The sequence below is a fragment of the Sminthopsis crassicaudata genome, chromosome 1 (genome assembly GCF_048593235.1).
Source record: "Sminthopsis crassicaudata isolate SCR6 chromosome 1, ASM4859323v1, whole genome shotgun sequence".
NCBI classification, from domain to species: Eukaryota; Metazoa; Chordata; class Mammalia; order Dasyuromorphia; family Dasyuridae; genus Sminthopsis; species Sminthopsis crassicaudata.
The window spans coordinates 401,550,010-401,568,758 of record NC_133617.1 but is presented as its reverse complement, the minus strand read 5'-3'; the positions used below and the strand labels follow the sequence as shown (position 1 = coordinate 401,568,758).

Genomic DNA, 18,749 nt, shown 5'->3' with positions numbered 1-18,749 from the left:
CAGTCCTCATGACAGAAGTGCATTCCCTCTTCACCTCAGCCTCTTGAATATTTCTTTTTCAAGGCTCATGTTAGGCACTCTCTTTCCCCAATTGCCCCAGCTGAATTATTCCTTTTCTCCTCATCTATTCTTGGGATACATTGCCTGGATCTTTTCTTTAGCTGTTTCACACTCAACCTTGAATTATCCTTACTGAATACATGTTTTTTTTTTTCTCCTTTATCACATGATGAGTTTAGAGCAAAGAATGTGTTATTTTTTTCATCTATATAATTCATTTTACAAATGAGGGAAATTGGGCCCAGAGGAGTTAACTGGCTTGCATAATGTCATGAGGAATAGTAAATTGCAGAGTTGGGATTTGAATCCAGAGCCTCCCCGTTTACCCCAAATCCTGCATTTTTTCCACTGTACTGCAATGCCACAAAGATAAAGGGGAAATCAGGAAGGCGGAGGGTAACTTAACTCCATTGTGCCCCCTCTTTCAATCTTTAAAACTTCACACCTAGGGGCAGCTAGGGCAGTGGATAGAGCACCAGCCCTGAAGTCAGGAGGACCTGAGTTCAAATATGATCTCAGACACTTAACACTTCCTGGTTGTGTGACCCTGGGCAAGTGACTTAACCCCAATTGCTTCAGCAAAAAAAAAAAAACCAAAATTCCACACCTATATTAGGTACTGAAAGGAGACTGATGATAGAACATAAGGAGTTACTATTGAAGGAGTACACCCTGACACTTGAATACTGGGAAGCCTCCATGAACCCCTGAGTCCTGGGTGGGGGGAAGTATGGGTTCCAGACCTACTTGCTTTAAATGAGGGGCTGGTGAGAAAGAGACACTTAGTAAGGGGAAGGTGGGGAAGAAAGATAATTGCCCTCGGGTCTCATGGGGATAGGGCATCCCATCAATTAAAGTCAATTCTCTATGGTGTTATTAATTTTGATTTGGACTATTCTCACTGGGAAAAAAAAGTGATTGCATTGATGTGGGATTTTTACCATAAAATACCCAATCAATTTGTCCATTGCTTTGAGTTCCAGAGTTTGGAAAACTCTTTCCCAAGGTCAGAAAATGTTGAAGCTGCTCTTTTTCTGCCTTTCTATGGTTGGTTCTGACTCTAATGAAATGCCTGGCAAGAGGCTGTGCAGTTGGGTTGGAAAGAAAAGGGGGAGGGTATTCCATTCTCCTGGAAGAGGAGTGTATTAATCACAGATCAGGCTAGATAGCCCCAGAGGAGAGGTACAGCTGGCTACTCAGATGATAGGGCACAGCAGGAAGTTAGCAACATATGGAAGGGTCTTGTGCATCATTCCTGGCCTGAGAGGGTTAAGAAGATAAATGTTGCTTTGCCTGGAAGAGGCCAGACAACCGTCTTGTCTCATGATTTCTAGAGACTCCAGAGGGAACCAAATCCCTACATGGGGAAATTTCAGCATTGGTCTTTGGGCCAGATGAAAGCTTAGGGATTACTTTACCAAATGAGTTAAGTCACTTAAAAAAAGAGAGTTAACAAACTCTCAAAGCCAGAGAACTATTCAATGACAGCTCAGTCTTAAGTCATGTTTTGCCTTGGTCCTGGTTTTTCCAACATTAGCAATGGTGGAGTTGATAGACCATTGAACTTTAAGTCAGGAAGTCCTGTGTTCAAATGTGATCTCAGGCACTTCCTGATTATGTGATGGCCAGTCACTTAACTTCTGTAAGCCTCAGTTTCCTCATCTGTAATAACATAAATAAAAATAGTGCCTACCTCTCAGGATTTTTGTAAGGATTAGACGACATAATACTTGTCAAGCACTTTGTAAATCTTAGAGCACCATATGAGTTATAGTTATTAGACTCAAATATGTATTTTACTACTACCACTACTATAATAGTACCATAGAACATAAGATGTCAGAGCTTTTATAGAACATATGCTTTTAATCAATTTGCAAGTGTTTATTAAGCTTACCATGTGCCAGACATTAGAACTACAAAGACAAAATGAAATAGTAATTTCATGGAGAAAGGAATAAATATTTATATAGCACTTATCATGGCCCAGGCACTGTGCTAAGGGCTTTTACAAATATTTCATTCGATCCTCACAACAGCTCTGTGAGACAGGTGCTATTATTATTATTCCCATTTTACAATTAAGGAAATTGAGGTTAAATAACTTGCCCACAGTCAGACAGCTATTAACCGTCTGAACCCAAATTTGAACTCAGGTCTTCCTCACTCTGAGACTAAGGTTCTAGCCACTGTGACACTCAGTTGCCTCACATTTGTGCCATGTCCCAGTAGAATTCATCCAATTCATCTCCTGCGTTTGAAATACAAAATCTTGCCATTTTGCAAACTCATGAAGTTGATTTCCTAATTAGAATGCTGCTAGAACTGGAAGAGAGGGAAATAATTTACCCTAATCTTTTCATTTTATAGATCAGTCAGAGAAGCAAATTGATTTAGAAAGAATCAGAACCAGCTGAGATTTCCTTTATCTAAACTGGCGCATTTCCCATTAACAAGGCGGCTCAAGAGCATAAGCATTTTGGGGAATCTTGCAGAAGTTCTAAATTTGTGAATAGCAATGGAGAAGGATGGAAGAGTGGGCTAGGCTTTTTTTCCTCCCTTTCCTCCTTTCAATCCATCAAGCAAGCCATTTTTAAACTGCTGGGGAGACATCAAGCAGTGAGATAAGAGAAAAGAGATTTATATCCACTGAGGGGATAGGAAGAGTGCAGGAAACAATGCATTAATAGAAAAGTAAAAATAGACTATTGAAAATAAATGCAAAGTGACTAGGATGAAGTAGGAATGGACTGAGTCCTTAGAGAATCATCAACTCTCTCTAGAAGGAGATGGCATCTTAACTGACACTTGAATTGAGTGAGTTATTTCTGGGGGAGATAGGAGAGTATCACTGGCTGGGAAACCACATATGTCTTGTGCAAAGACAAGAGATGAAAGAGTTAATGTGCTTGAGGAACAGCAGAAAGGTCATTTTAGCTGGAACTTAGGGTCCCATGTCAACAGGCTAGAAAGCTGAACCAGAACCAAATTGGCTTTAAATGCTCTTTCTCTTCACTTCCATCTCTCATAATCCCTGGTTTCCTTCAAGGTTCAACTCAAATACCACATTCAATTTGAGATCCTTCTGGATCCCTTCAGTTAGTGCCCTCCCTACAAAATGACCTTGTATCAATTTTGTATACAATCCACCTATGTATGTGCATTTTATCTTTGCTTGCTATAAACTATGACCTTCCTGATGGTTTTTCTTTTGACCTTGCCACCCCCCAGCCACTAAAGTTTTATAAATGATTTTTTACTCATTGATCGAAGGCATTTGTTTTACTGGGCAAGATTTTGAATTTGTATCTCTTATGTCCATCGGACACTTTTTATCTTCATTATAATGTGTGCAATTGAAATTATTCTAGTCTAAACATATTTGGAAAAAAAAAAGTAAACTGTTCTGCCATGAAAACAGCATGTTTTTATTCAAAAAAAAAAATAAAGGGGGATAGCTAGGTGGTGCAATAACTAGAGTACCAGCCCTAAAGTCAGGAGGACCTGAGTTCATCTCAGACATTTCCTAGCTGTGTGACCCTGGGCAAGTCACTTAGCCCCAATTGCCTCAGCAACAACAACAACTACAACAACAATAACAATAACAATCCTATCTTGCCCGTTTTGCTCTCATCCGCATGCCTTCAAGAAACTTATTTAGTAGATAAAATAAGATACAAACAGATAAACACAACAAGATTTAAAATAAACATATAAAAGGACAGAGGATTCTATCATAAAGAAACTATGTACCTCACAATCCTAGGACTTTCTTATTGACACATAACTTCAATTTAATTAAATTGAATGAAGAGTCTCCTATATGCAGAGAGCACTGTAATAGAGACTGAAAATTTTCTATAAACATAGTTAAGATATACTTCTTGTCTTCCTAACCAAGTGGAGAGATAGTACCCCAACATGTAAATTCAAAACTGAAACATGAGGCAGATTAGTTTAATTTATGGTCCCAGGAGTAAGAAACACTAGGGTGTAGTCAGTTATAGTTTTGCCATTAACTCAAAGATAAATCATTCTGTGCCTGTTTTCTTAGCTAGAAAATTAGGAGATAAGACTATATATTCTGTTCCCTTTCAAGCTTTAAATCTTATGATTCTATGGTATTTAATTTAAGTCTAGATATATGTATTTATTTAAATATTGCTGAATATTTTCCCATCTCTAAGTGGTAATGATAATAAACATTATTTAAACTGGTGGTTTAGAATAAATATTGATTGGAATACGGTCTAGACTTGTGATGCCATTATTTGGGGGGACTTCCAAATCCTTTTAACCTGTTTAAGATGGCCCATTTTTCTGAAACTTAACAATCTTAAAAGAGTTGCTTTGAGCTCTAAGAAATGACTTGTCTAGTGTGTGTCAGAGTTAGGACTTGAACCAGCTTTCTATCCACTCTGCTCTACTGATTCAAGAGTCAGAAGAGCTGGATTCAATTTTGTCTTTGACATTGCCTTAATTTCTGAGGGCTTCAATTTCTTCATATGTAAAATGAGAGTGTTGGAATAAAACATTTAAAATGTATTATAAAATAAAACATCTTTAATTTAATATTATATATCATATATATGTGTATATATATGTATGTATATATGAAAAAACAGTTAACAAAAATGCATACTAACATGCTCTTAGCTATCCATGAATTGGATAGATAGGATTTGGGTAAGGGAAAGAGAACTTGGGGTTGGTAAAAAATAACAATAACAGTAATAATAATAATAGCTCATATTTCTGTAAAGCTTTATGGTTTACTAAGCACTTTCTTCCCAATAATCTTCTTATAGGGATTAAACATTATATTTCCCACTTTACAGATAAGTAAACTTGAGTCTCAGAAGTGAAGCGACATGGCTAAAGTCACATAATTTATAAATGACCTGGATAAGACTAGAGCTCAGTGGTCTTTTCTTTTCTTTTCTTTTCTTTTAAATTAATTTTATAATTATAAAATTTTTTTGACAGTACATATGCATGAGTAATTTTTTTATAACATTATCCCTTGTATTCATTTTTCCAAAATTTCCCCTCCCTCCCTCTACTCCCTCCCCCTGATGGCAGGTAATCCCATACATTTTACATGTGTTACAATAAAACCTAGATACAATATATGTGTGTAAATACCATTTTCTTGTTGCACGTTAAGAATTGGATTCCGAAGGTATAAGTAACCTGAGTAGATAGGCAGTAGTGAATTTACATTCACTTCCCAGTGTTCCTTCTCTGGGTATAGTTATTTCTGTCCATCATTGATCAACTGGAAGTGAGTTGGATCTTCTTTATGTTGAAGATTTCCTCAGTGGTCTTTTCTACTATGCCAGTAGACATCCCCCCCTAAAATCTCCATAAAGAATGGTTCTTCTATATGATTAGAATTATTAGATTACAGACGGAGATGTTAGCAGATCTGGGAAAAGCTATGCATTAGGTCTGCTTTGACATCTTCATCCATGAATTTCAACTCTTCCCAAGCAAATCTAAATCTGAGAATCATAGTCCATAGTACAAAGAAGAGAAAAATGATACCTACAGTTTCATGGCTTGTACATAATATCCTCCCAAGAGCATTTAAAGCACAAGGAGGAATTGATTTTCTGAGGGAAAAGTCTTTTTAAAAAATTCAATACACCCACTGTGTCTAACTTGGCTCAGCAGAGAACACAGAGAAGGCTGACCTTTTGTTAAGAAGATAAACACTGAGAAAGAAGAATATTAAGTACATCTGATACATAAGGACTTCAAGGACAAGAATGAGGAGTGGAAAGTTATTGCTGTATAAAAGGAATAGGTTCCAGGAGAAGAAATTAATCAAACTGTAGACTATCTCATTTATTCAGTTCATTAATCAGAAGGGTTCCACAGGAAGGACCCTGTCTCCTTTGAGAATGACTCATACTCTCACTTGCTTTGCTGAAAGGGAGAAAAGGAAGATTGGAATCATCAAAATAACAATAATAGCTGACATTTCCATAACATTTTATACTTTATAAGATGCCTTCCCAGATATAACCCTGAGAAACAGACAGGACTAGTACAAATGTTAATCACTCTCATTTTACACATAGGTTTACTTGAAGTTGACAACCTAAGTGACTTGTCCAAGATTTTATAATTGATACATAACAGGGCCTGGACTCAGTCCCCCAAGTTCCCTGACTTTATGTATGATATCCTTCCATCTATAGTGAGAGTGCTAACTTAGGAGTCCGAGGACTAAGACTTTTAAAAGCCTTTTCATTATTACCTATGTGACTCTAGATGAGTTATTTCATTGACCTGGCTCCCAATTGTCTTATCTATGAAATAAGATGTGTTATGGGGCCATCCTGTGAGTGTGAGTGGTTCAACCTTGAAGCCTTTGCATTTCTCTTTAGACTCACCTCTCCCATGCCCCTTTTCTGAAAGATATTCTATGCTATCAGGTAATAGTAGTAGTGATAGTGGTGGTAGTGGTAGGGGTGGTGATGGTGGGACTTGGGCTCAAACTCCAGTGTGCCTTTACCTAGTATCCACGCCCTGAGCAAATCAGTTAATCCCTTGGGGGCTCAGTTTCCTAATTTTTAAATGGGGACAATAATGTTAGCTACTGATAGGATGTAGCTTTAGTTATTCCACAGGATTGTTTTTTAAAAAATGTTTTAAGTAAAACATTTTGTCAAATTGAAGCACTCTCTAAAGAGAAACTTTTGTCTCTAGTGTTACTTTTAGAGTAAGTTAATGTTTCATAAGAGGGACATCTTGGAGAAGAAAAATCTTCAAAAATTTAATATGAAATCTCAGAATCTTAGCCTCCTAGTAGGGGGAAGTCATTTTAGCTCTTCCAGTTCAAATCAACAAACATAATTAAGCTCCAACTATGTGCAAGACTGTTTAGCTAAGTGATGGGATATTGGATAGAGTGACAGGCCTAGAGACTTGTCTTCTTGAGTTCAATTCTGGCCTCAGACACTAACTCTGTGGCTCTAAGTCATTTAACCCTTATTTATCTTAGTTTCCTCATCTGCAAAATGAGCTGGAGAAGGAAATGGCAAACTATTCTAGTATCTCTTTTTTAAAAATTAATTTTATAACTTTTTTTGACAGAACATATGCATGGGTAATTTTTTACATTATCCCTTGCACTCACTTCTATTCCAAATTTTCCCCTCCTTCCCTCCACTCCCTCCCCTAGATGGCAGGCATTCCCATACATATTAAATGTGTTATAGTATATCCTAGTTACAATATATGTGTACAGAACCGAATTTTTGTTGTTGTTGTTGTTATTGCAAAGGAAGAATTGGATTCAGAAGGTAAAAATAACCTGGGAAGAAAACCAAAAATGCACATTCTTTTTCTTCAAATATTTTACCTTCCAGCTTGTTTTCCCTGTACCTAACATTCCATCTCCTACCTCTTCATCTTTGCATCCCTAGAATATATTCCCTTTTCAAGTCTGCCTCACAGAATCCCTTACTTCCTTCAAAGCTCAGCTCAAAGTCTACCCTAATTCCCTACCCTATCCATCTTATTGCTAATGTTTTCTCCCCAATTATTTTGAATCTATTTTATGTATATCATGTAATTATTTTTCTGTGTAAATGTTGTTTCCATCAAGTAGATTTCATCAACTAGAATTGTAAACTTCTTGAGAACAGAGATTGTTTTGTTTTTGTTTTTGTATTTCTATAGTACTTAGCAAGTGCCCCATCACATACTAGATGCTTAATAAAGGCTTATTAAATTGAAAGATAAAATTCTCTATCCTTCATCCTCAGGAGTATTTATCTAACTCTTAATTGACTTCTTATGTCTAGTTAAAACATAATTCTTGAATTATACTATTTTGTTAGAGTGACCTAGGGCTAATTTATTTTGTGTTAAATACAAAGCTGTTTGTTTCAGCGTAGTGAAATACATTAAAAATCATTTAGGCTAGGTAGAAATCCAGTATAATATGGCAAAAAAAAACCCCAAAAACCCAAACCATCAAACTTAGAATTTAGGTTCAAGACAAAGCTTAATTATTTATAAGTTTTGACATTTTGAAAATCGCCTAAATAAAATGCTATTGAGGGGAAAAAAGAAAGAAAATCACTTAATCCTTCTGACCTTGGCTTGAGCATGCATTGTGGGGTTCACAATATGTGAAAGGGTTTAGTGACTAATTTATTCTGTGCATAATATATAATAATTGCATAATAAATGTTCAAATAATGATTGATAGTAGCTAGTATTAAAGTAAAACAATAATTTAAAGTAGGGGTCAAGAACTTTTCTCAAACAATCACTGTAGCAAAAAGTAAAGTCACAAACAAATGGAAAACAATTTCCATTAGTTTTAAATGCAAAATATTCTCACTGATTTTTGAAGTTTAGAATAATCAATTTAAATTTTTAAGTAAATAAATACACCTGAAGCCAAAATCATGCTTTAGGACTCCTACTTTGGCCAAAGATAAGGGAGAAAGAAACATCTATATTAATGATGGAGGATCAAGAGTAAGTGAAAAATGAAAGAGAAGAAGAGATAAGTAAACTATTAGTCATAATATGCTGTTTACTTAGGCTGTGGTTTGCCGAGAAAACTATTACTACCATCTTCAATTCATAATATCTGATTAGCCATCGTTAACAGGTCACCATCTGTTCTTATTCCAAAAATCTCTAAATGCCACAGGCACAGCAACTTATCAAGAAAGTATAAAATTATTTTCTGGACCACAGAGGAGATGACCACTAAAAAAAAAGCACCCGAGAACTAAAACCAATTTTTTTTCCTATATCTGATCTAAATTAATCTCTATAACTTGCTAGAAATAATGTTGCTCCAGATAGAAGATCTGAAAAAAGAAACATAAGCAATAGTCCTAGAAAACTAAAAAGTCCCTGAATTCTCTGAAGGTACAAAGATAATTTTGAATTTACTTTTGGAAGCTTAAAATGGTAAAGTAGCAAAACCCAAATCAGAATTGTTATTTAAACACTTTTCTTCCTTAAACTTTCTCTGGTTTCCAATAGCTGAGTCTCTCTTCCCTTTCCCTCCTTACTATTAGGACTCACTAAGCAATGGTATCTGGAGAAGACAGAAATCACTGCCTTTTGTCCTTCATGTTATCTCTTCTGTTCAATTCTATTAACAATGTTTACTTTAGATGTTGACAAGCTCTAAACAAGAACATGATTTCCATTGTGGGAAGTCCTCCATGAAAAATATTTGGAGACCACATGAGGGATCCATGTCCTGATCCTGACTGCATTCCTAGGTCCCAGGCCATAGAAGCCATTCATTGGAATCTGTTTCAAGTGGGAAAATGTGATCATAGCCATTAATTCCTTCTTTGGTACTTTGTTCTTCTGAGTCATCTATGATCTCATCAGTGTGGATATTCCCTGGACCACAGATTCCAATCCTTCCTTTAAAAGGGTGGGATAGGGGAGCAGCTAGATGGCACGATGGATAAAGTGCCAGCACTGGAATAAAAAGAACCTGAGTTCAAATCCAGCCTCAGGTGCTTACTAGCTGTGTGACACCAAGCAAATCACTTAACCCTGTTTACCTCAGTTTCTTCATTTGCAAAATGAGCTGTTGAAGAAAATGGCAAACTACTTCTGTATCTTTGTAAAAAAAAAAATAACTGCAAATGTGATAACAAAGAATAGGATGTAACTGAACAACAACAATCATCTTCAAATAAAGTACAATAGCCAGTGCTCCTACAGTGACCTCATTAAGGAGCAAAAAATGTTTTATCATAATCCATTACATTAATGTGTCATAATTTATTTAAACATTGCATTTTGGATATTTTCAGATTATCTTAAAAGGATGTGGATTAAATTCAATTTAAAGAACATTAAATATAAGGAAGACATTGAGGATAAAAACGACAAAAAGAAACAAGGGCCTGCCCTCAAGGGGCATGAATTTAGGTTTTTTTACTACTAACAAATATCTAACATTTATATAATACTATGTGCCAGGCGTGGTGCAAAGTACTTTAAAAATGTTATTTCTTTTGATTCTCACCACAACCCTAGGAAGTAGATACTATTATTTTCCCATTTTACAGGAGGAAATTGAGGAAAGCAGAAGTTAAAAGATCTGCCCATGATCATATACCTAGGAAATGTCCAAGGTTGGATTTGAAACAGAAATGCATTTGAAATGCATCACTTAGCTATCTTTTTTTTTTTTTTAATATTATCCCTTGTATTCATTTTTCCAAATCACTTAGCTATCTTGAGGATATTTTTGTTCTCTTCAATTGTTAGGACTGTTTCTATTTTGTATTTATTTAACCATACAAGTTGTTTCTCTCCAGTAGAATGTAAGCTCCTCTTGTCCCCAGTACACAATGCCTGATACTATCATAGTCTCTAAATAAATACTTGTTGAACTGAATTGAAGACATACATATGAAAAACTAGAAGCTAATTTATACCATCACTTTCATAGCATTTTATGTACAGTCTGACCAAAGCACGAGACTGTAACTGCTTTATAAATAATAATAATTATGATGATGATGATAACAATAACATTAGTATTAGCTAGTATTTGTATTATACTTTAAGGTTTGAAAAGTGCTTTACAGATGATATCTCATTTGCCATTATCACCATTTTACAGTTTGGAAATGGGAACAGATAGAGTTTAAGTGATTTCCCCAACATGGCCAGCTATTAAGTCTCTGTACTTCAATCTTCTGACTCTTGGTCCAGTGTTCTATTCACTGCACGCCCTAACTGCTTTTCTTTTATCAATGATCTTTAAATAAGCTGATCTTTTCCCAGTCCTCTGTGAATTTTTTTTTTTTTTTTAGTTATTGACACTTTCTACCATTACACTTTTTCCTCCTAGACATTCTAGTCTAGAATAAAAGTATATGGAAGAGAGCACTCCAGGCCTCCCCAATGGGTTTGATGCAGAAACTTCTTGGGAATGCTATTGAGGGGACTCTTATGCTGTGACTAATAGGCCTCGATGCCTTCTGAAGCCCTTTCCACCTCTGAGAATCTGAGATTCTCATCCTGGCTCTCCTGCTAAGTGTGCAGCAGATCACTTTGGCGGGGCCAAAGGCCCATTTTCTTACGTATACAAGGCATATTAATAACTGTCCCACATATTTGGGGAAAGGGAGAGGGAGGTGTTGTGAGGATAAAATGAAATAACTGTTTGAAATCCTATGCCAACTCTGTGGCTTTAGGGATCCTGGTCCCTGCTTCCTATAGCACACTGAGAACAAAATCATGGGAGAAAAAGATAAAACTCTAGATAATTAGGTATCTGAGGCAGGATATCTAGAGTTTTATCTTTTGGCATGTCAGAGTGGCCAGCTACAACCCTAATTATCTCAGTCCTAATCCTCTATCTCTAAGTTCTAGACTTCCCAGCTCTGGACATCTCCTAAATCCTCCCAATTTGTAAGAAATTATGGTCCTACCCCCAACCTGTCAGAACTGAATTGATGGTGCCTGACTGAAAATTCCCATCGTTTACCAGTGTTCGGACTCCATCCCTTTCTTTGTCTACCCTGATCTTAGAGCCACATATATATGTCATTGGAACTTCACATTGGCTGCTGAATGCTTTGAGACATCAGCCCTGGGACCAAAATGGATCCTTTGGTCCCAGAAAATCTCTCCCTCTCAGAAATCCAAATAAAAGATTAAAAACTCTAATCTCTATCTTGCCTCCATTTCTCCAGCATCACACTATTAATTTCCTTTTACTAGTTGGTTCCTGTTTACCTCCACAGCAGGCCTTGAGGCTTCCAGAACTGCTTCCCTGAGGGTAGGAAGCTGGAGTAAGGGTCTTCCACTACTTTGGTCACATCTAGGGCTAAGCACTATCTCAAAAAGTTTTCAGTCAACAAGTTTTTACTGTGTTCCAGGCACTAGGGAGCCAAAGACAAAGAATGAAACAGGCCCAATTTGCAAATATTTTAACTATTTCAAGATCTTTTCTATCTTAGTTTGATCTTGTGGCATCATAGTTAAGAGTTCCCATTCTTCCTGCCTCTAACTGACATAAAATACCTGAAGTCAAGGGTTATGTTTTAGTCATCCCTGTCACCCCCATAATGCCTAATGGTGGCTTCAGCACACAGTAGGTGCTTCTTTTCTCTTAACTTTCCTTGATTGATATAGCAACTAGAGAAATTTAAGCTTTATCTTGGGCAAGGCTCTAACTTGGATATTATGGCATATATAGAGATGACAAAGACATAGTTGTTGGCTTCAAGGAACCTTTTTAAGTGTTCCTCTCTTTCCAAGTAAATTCTCTGTGCTTACTATAGCAACTCTCAGAAAAGCTATCTAGCAGCTTATCATAATACATACACATATATGTACATATATATATATATATAAACATACTTTTTCCTTAAAACTTGCCTATTTCATAAATATTTGTTGTTGTTCAGTCATTTTTCAGTTGTGTCAAATGTTCATAACCTCATTTAGGATTTTCTTGGCAAAACTGTTACATAGCTAGTAAGTAATTAAGGCCAGATTTGAACTCAGGAAGATGAGTTTTCCTGATTCCAGGTTCAGCTCTCTGCTCATTTTGCCATCTAGCCTTTGACAGTCTATTAGATAATATAGTAATGGATACGACATTAGAATTCGTCAGAGGAGCTGGGTTCAAATCCTAGATCTTCCACTTACTAGTTATATGACCTTGGTCAGGATAACTCAACTTTTTACCTATTTGCAAAATGGAAGTAATGATACTTTCATACTTGTCTTACAGTTATTTTTAAAGCATTATAAAATGATATGACTCTTTTTAAATGTATTTTTTTTAACAATAATAAGATAATTAGTAAAGGTTTGTGATTTTTCTTTCCACAAGGAGATCAATAGTAATGAATGAATTGCTCTAGTCACTAACAATCTATATATTCCAAAGTTATTCTCTGTAGAATATAAGAAAATAGCAGTTTTGGGAAATGAATTTCTGTCAGCTATAACCTAGGTGGGTAGTGAAGGTATATAATTACTATTGCCCACAAATATGCCTTACCCTAGGGACATAGTCCTATCATCACCTAACAGAGAAAGAACTTTCCAGGAGGAACATTAATTGTACCTACTCAAATAGAACGGATACCCTGGTGCTCTAACTTCCCAGTTTCCACCAGTAGGTTAATGTGGTACTCTAGAGAAGCTGACAGACTTGTATTAAAATACAGCATGGTGTAGGAGAAAGAGCACTGGACTTGGAATTATGAACATTGATTAAAATTCTGGTTCTGACATTTGCTAGCTATGGAACCATGTGCAGAGAAAGTAACTTCCCTGACTTTCCATTTCCTCAAATATAAAATGGATATAGTAATAATTATACTACTTACTCTTGAGTGTTATTGTGAGGAAAGGCCTTTGTAAGTCTTAAAGGACTGTGGGAAAGTTATTATTTATTTTATTTTTTTATTAATTTTATAATTATACATTTTTTGACAGTATATATGCATGAGTAATTTTTTTTATAACATTATCCCTTGTATTCATTTTTCCAGATTTTCCCCTCCCTCCCTCTACTCCCTCCCCCCGATGACAGGCAATCCCATACATTTTACATGTGTTACAGTATAACCTAGATAATATCTGTGTGTAAATCCAATTTTCTTCTTGCACGTTAAGAATTGGATTCCAGTGTTCCTTCTCTGGGTGTAGTTGTTTCTGTCCATCATTGATCAACTGGAAGTGAGTTGGATCTTCTTTATGTTGAAAATATCCACGGGAAAGTTATTATTGAGAAACTGATAATTTAATCACTATGTACAGTACTAAGTCCCATCTTCCTGTCTTTTTCAGTGCCCTTACAAACCACACTTCCTGTCTTCCCTGTCTCTGGGCTAAGCCTGAATTGGTCTCTTTTCTCACTGTCCACTCATCTTCACTAGGATTTTCATCCCCAAGAAGCATCGGCAGCGTTTTGACGAGGTTGTGTCCCAAAGTCTCATCAGCAAGCTCTGCCGGACCAAAAGGGAGCAACAAACACACCGGCTCCGCCGTAGCCGCAGTGAAGACCACCCTGAGCGTCTGATGGTGTCCACACGGGCTAGCTCAGTGCCCCGAGGTCCAGAAGAAGTGGGGAAGGGATTGAGGAAAACCACCTCGCTTATTGCCAGCCGAGTAGGCTCAGGTGCTGCCCGCAGGTAATGATTGCTTTTAATTTCCCCAGGCTGTTTTTCCATAGTCCTGAGGACTTAAAGTAATAAAAAGATGGTCGGGATGAGCTCTGAGGAATGAGTATACTTTCTGATTCCCAACTGTAGTAGGAGATAAAGCAACCTTGGGTGCTGGGGGCTTGACTAAGAAGGAAGGGAGCAATAGGAAGACCTGTTGTTGAGAGGAATGTGAGCTGGGGCTACAATGAGTATATGGGCACACAGTTATGTCAGTTGATAGTGGAAGCTAATGAAGATAGGTTAGAAGGCCTCCTAAGTTTTTTCTAGCTCAAAAATTCTGTATTGGTGAATATAGGGTACAGTGTGTGTCTATAGTTCCAGTATGATAGTGTAATGGGTTTCTTGACTTTCTAGAGTTTCACCCATCAAATCATGACTCAATCCATATATACATATGAGATCCCAATGCACACTTATGTACATGTATATGACCGACTTCTGAAGTGAGCTGTCCAGCCTTTACTTCAAATTGAGTTTGAATTCATATTTCCAAGTAAGCTTGAAACATCTCACCTTGGGCGATCTGCTGCATCTCTTACTTAGCCCTGCAACCTCCACTCTTACTATTTTGTTTCACTTCCTTCTTCTATAATTCTCCAGATTACCATAAAAAAACAAGTTGGAATCAAGACTGAAAAATCCCATGTTGAGCTGGTGGCTATTGCTTTGTTTTCTACCAGCAAGAAAAATGGCTGAATTTCCCACATACATGTCTATTAACTTCACAAATTAATTTTTGATAAATTGTTTGTGGTACTAACTAATGAGGTTGAGGTCATTACCCTTTCCTTTCCTTGCAAGTGAATCTGTATCTCTTTTGGAAGAGTGAGATTCCCCTATACTGCTTTGCAGTGATGGAGGTAGGCACTGTTTGGGACAATGACAATGTCTGGGGAGGATCACCCTCTTCCTTTCTTGCCTGTTACTCTTTTGTGGGGATCTTTCCCACATAATTCTTTCAAGCTACCATGTTGTGAAGGGAAGAAGGAAAGTTGAGGTAAGGCTGCAAAAGGAGCCTTACTTGAATTATCTGAACACTTGGAGAGATAAGGAAAAACAAGAGCTGTAGGAGAGACCTGATCTAGAACAATCCATCCGGCTCTATTTTCTGGGACTTGTTATGAGACAGTGGGGTATTGGAGATGGGAGAAAGTAAAGACGAATCTAATCTCTCCTGGGCTTTCCTTGGCAGGCCTCTAAAATGGCATGAGGTCTAGAAAAGGAACAGAGCTGGGAAGACTTCCTCACAGCTTCTTTCCTTTTACCTTATATAGGACAGTTCGAGTATACAAAGGCAACAAAAGTTTTGGCTTCACACTTCGAGGTCATGCCCCAGTATGGATAGAGTCTGTCCTGCCTGGTGAGTAGTGCTGATGTGGTGGGAGAAGGGAAGGGGAGAGAAAGCAGCCATCTTTGAGGAGGAAATGACACTCTGCTTTGTTTAGTCATATTTCCATCATGGGGCCTAAACCCCAGATATTCTACTACAGGCCTACCAGAAAGGGAACAGAGAGGGGAAAGGAGGAAGGGGTCCTGCTTTGCTGGACAGATAGCCATGAGAAGTCACAGAGCCATACCCCTCTGCTTGTTTAGCACCTGGAGATTGCCTGCCCAGAAATAAAAGTAATATTTCTTTTAAGGTAGTATGGGGTAGTGCATACAAGTGCTGGCTTAGAGTCTGAAAGCCCTGGCTTTGCATCCTGCCTCAGACGCTTATTAACTGTGTGACCTATGATATGTCACAATCTCTGCATTCCTCAGTTTCCTCATTTATAAAATAAGGAAATTGGACTAAGATCCCTTCCAACTCCAAATCTATGATGCTATAATGTTGTAAGACCCCCACTTTTGAGAAAATCTGGACTCCAATTAAGTCTTCAGTTTAAACCCATTTTGTCCACTTCTGGTGCTGTTCCCCTTCCCCCCGCAATGGAGAAATAATTGGATAACCTTTTCTGTATAATAGTCTTGAAATACAGTTAAACCTCTATTTAGCCATATTGTTATCAGACAATATAATCTGGTTTCTTTCTTCACCATTCTTCATATAATCTGTTTCTACTTCTATCATAATTCATTTGTTTTGTTTGGGCTTGGGTTTTTTGTTTTTTGGGGGGGGTTTTTTGCTATCATTTTCACAATCTCTTTTGAGATTTCCTGAGCTTTTTTCGTGAGCTTAAGTAAACCATGTTTTTGTTTTTGTTGTTGTTTTCTTCAATTAAGCATCTGATGAGCCTTACCACTGTGCGGGCTGCCATATAAGTAGAGAGAATTAGATTTCAGTCTTGAGGGAAGTAGGGAACCCAAACATGCAGTCCTTCCCTTCTCCAAAGAACACATGGATTGCTTTTCTTTCCAAACAGTGACAATGAACTCCAAACCCCACACTAACATAGATTTTTCTTTATTTTTAATTTTTAAATAAAATTTTGACATTTTTATTTTTAGATTTCCTATAGTTTTCAATTTACTATGCCATTCTTATAAAAAAAATAAAAGGATAACAAATTTCATACAAACTAAGCAATATAATATGAAAGTGCGACATTGTATGCAGTGTTTATAACTTACAGTGCTTCACCCCTATGAAAAAAGTTGAGAAGGTGTCATCTCTTCTTTGAGGCCAAGTTTGGGAATTAAAATTTCATATTATTCACTTTCCTTTATTTCCTTTAAAAACTTTATTTTTAAGAATTCTGAACTTAAACACCAAAAAAGAAAATATTTTGAAATACATATCAAAACACAAAAAGAATATCTTACATAAAACTGTGAATCTCCACTTTATACCATTCACTTTTAATACTATACATATTATGTATAGTATGATGTATGGTGTTATACAATATATATTATATGATATAAGTATTTATATATTCATCTATCTATAAGCATAAAATTTCAATATTTTCAAAACTGCACTATTTGTCTATGCTCCCTTAACTTCCTTCTCTTCTTTTATGTGCATTTAATTTTTGAATAATATTCTGTTGTTTTCCCAATTACATGTAAGAACAGTTTTGAACACTGGTTTTTAAAAATTTTGAGTTCCAAATTCTTTCCCTCCTATCCCTTCCTCTTTCCTGAGACAGTAAACAATTTAATGTAGCTTATATATGTAAAATCATGAAAACATGTTTACATATTAGTTATTTTGTAAAGGAAAACACAGATACAAAAAAATCATAAAAAATAAAGTTAAAAAAAAAAGTATGCTTCAATCTGCATTCAGATTCCAAAAATTCTTTCTCTGGATTTAGATAGTATTTTTCATCATGAGTCCTTGGAATTGTCTCAGATCATTGTATTTGAATAAAAAGGTCATTCATAGTTAATTGTTGTATAATATTGACATTACTACGTACAAAGTTATTTTGATTCAACTCATTTTACTTTTTAAAAATTTAACTCAGATTTCACTTTTTTAGTTAAATAATATTTTGGTTTTCTCAATTATGTATAAAAGTTTTTAATTTTAAAAAAATTTGAGTTTCTAGCTCCCTCCTCTCCCTTCTCCTTTATATAGATTATACATGTGAGATCATATAAAACATATTTCCATACTGGTTATGTTGTGAAAAAAGACACAAACCAGAAAAAAGAAACACAAAAAAAGTGAAAAATTATATGCTTCAATCTGCATTCAGACTCCATCAGTTCTTTCTCTCAATATAGATAGCGTTTTTCATCATGAATCCTTTGGAATTGTCTTGGATCATTGTATTATTAACAATAGTGAAGTCATTCATATTTGGTCATTATATAGTACTGCTGTTACTGCTACAAAGTTCTGGTTCTGCTCACTTCATTTTGTATCAGTTCATGTAAGTCTTTTCAGTTTTTTTTTTTTCTGAAATCACCCTGCTTATCATTTCTTGTGGCACAATAATATTCTGTTACAATCATATACTCACACTAGTTCAGCCATTCCTAACTGATAGGCATCCCCTCAATTTCCAATTTTTGGCCACTACAAAAAGAGTAGCTGTAAATATTTTTGTACACATATGTCCTTTTCCCTTTTTAAAAATTATATTTGAGATACAGATTAATGGTGCTATTGCTGGATTAAAGGGTATGCATGGCTTTATAGTCTTTTGAGCGTAATTCCAAATTGTTCTCCAGAATGGTTGGATCAATTCATACTTTCACTAACAATGCATTAGTGTTCCAACTTTCCCACATTCCCCCAACATTTATCATTTTCCTTTTCTTCATTTTAGCTAATCTTATAGGTATACCTCAGAGTTGTTTTAATGAGCATTTAATGTGCTTAATTCATGATGATTTGGACCATTTTTCTATGATTTACAGATAGTTTTAATTCTTTGTGTAAAAACTGTCTGTTCATATTTTTTGACCATCTATAAATTGGAGAATGACTTGTAATCTTATAAATTTGACTTAGTTCTCTTTGAAAAATGAAACCTTTCAGCTGCACAGTGGTTAGAGCACCAGCCCTGAAGTCAGGAGGACTCAGACACTTAA

At 36.1% G+C, this 18,749-nt stretch overlaps 1 protein-coding gene across 8 annotated transcripts in view; it reads left to right on the top strand.

Moving 5' to 3' along the window:
- The window catches only part of GRID2IP (Grid2 interacting protein), a 149,376-nt gene that overhangs the window by 66,912 nt on the left and 63,715 nt on the right, over positions 1–18,749 (top strand). For all 8 annotated transcript variants that reach the window (XM_074280038.1, XM_074280034.1, XM_074280033.1 and 5 more), the window contains 2 exons: positions 13,974–14,228; positions 15,536–15,621. In XM_074280038.1, coding sequence (XP_074136139.1) covers positions 13,974–14,228; positions 15,536–15,621 — 341 coding nt within the window. The remainder of the gene's footprint in view (positions 1–13,973; positions 14,229–15,535; positions 15,622–18,749) is intronic.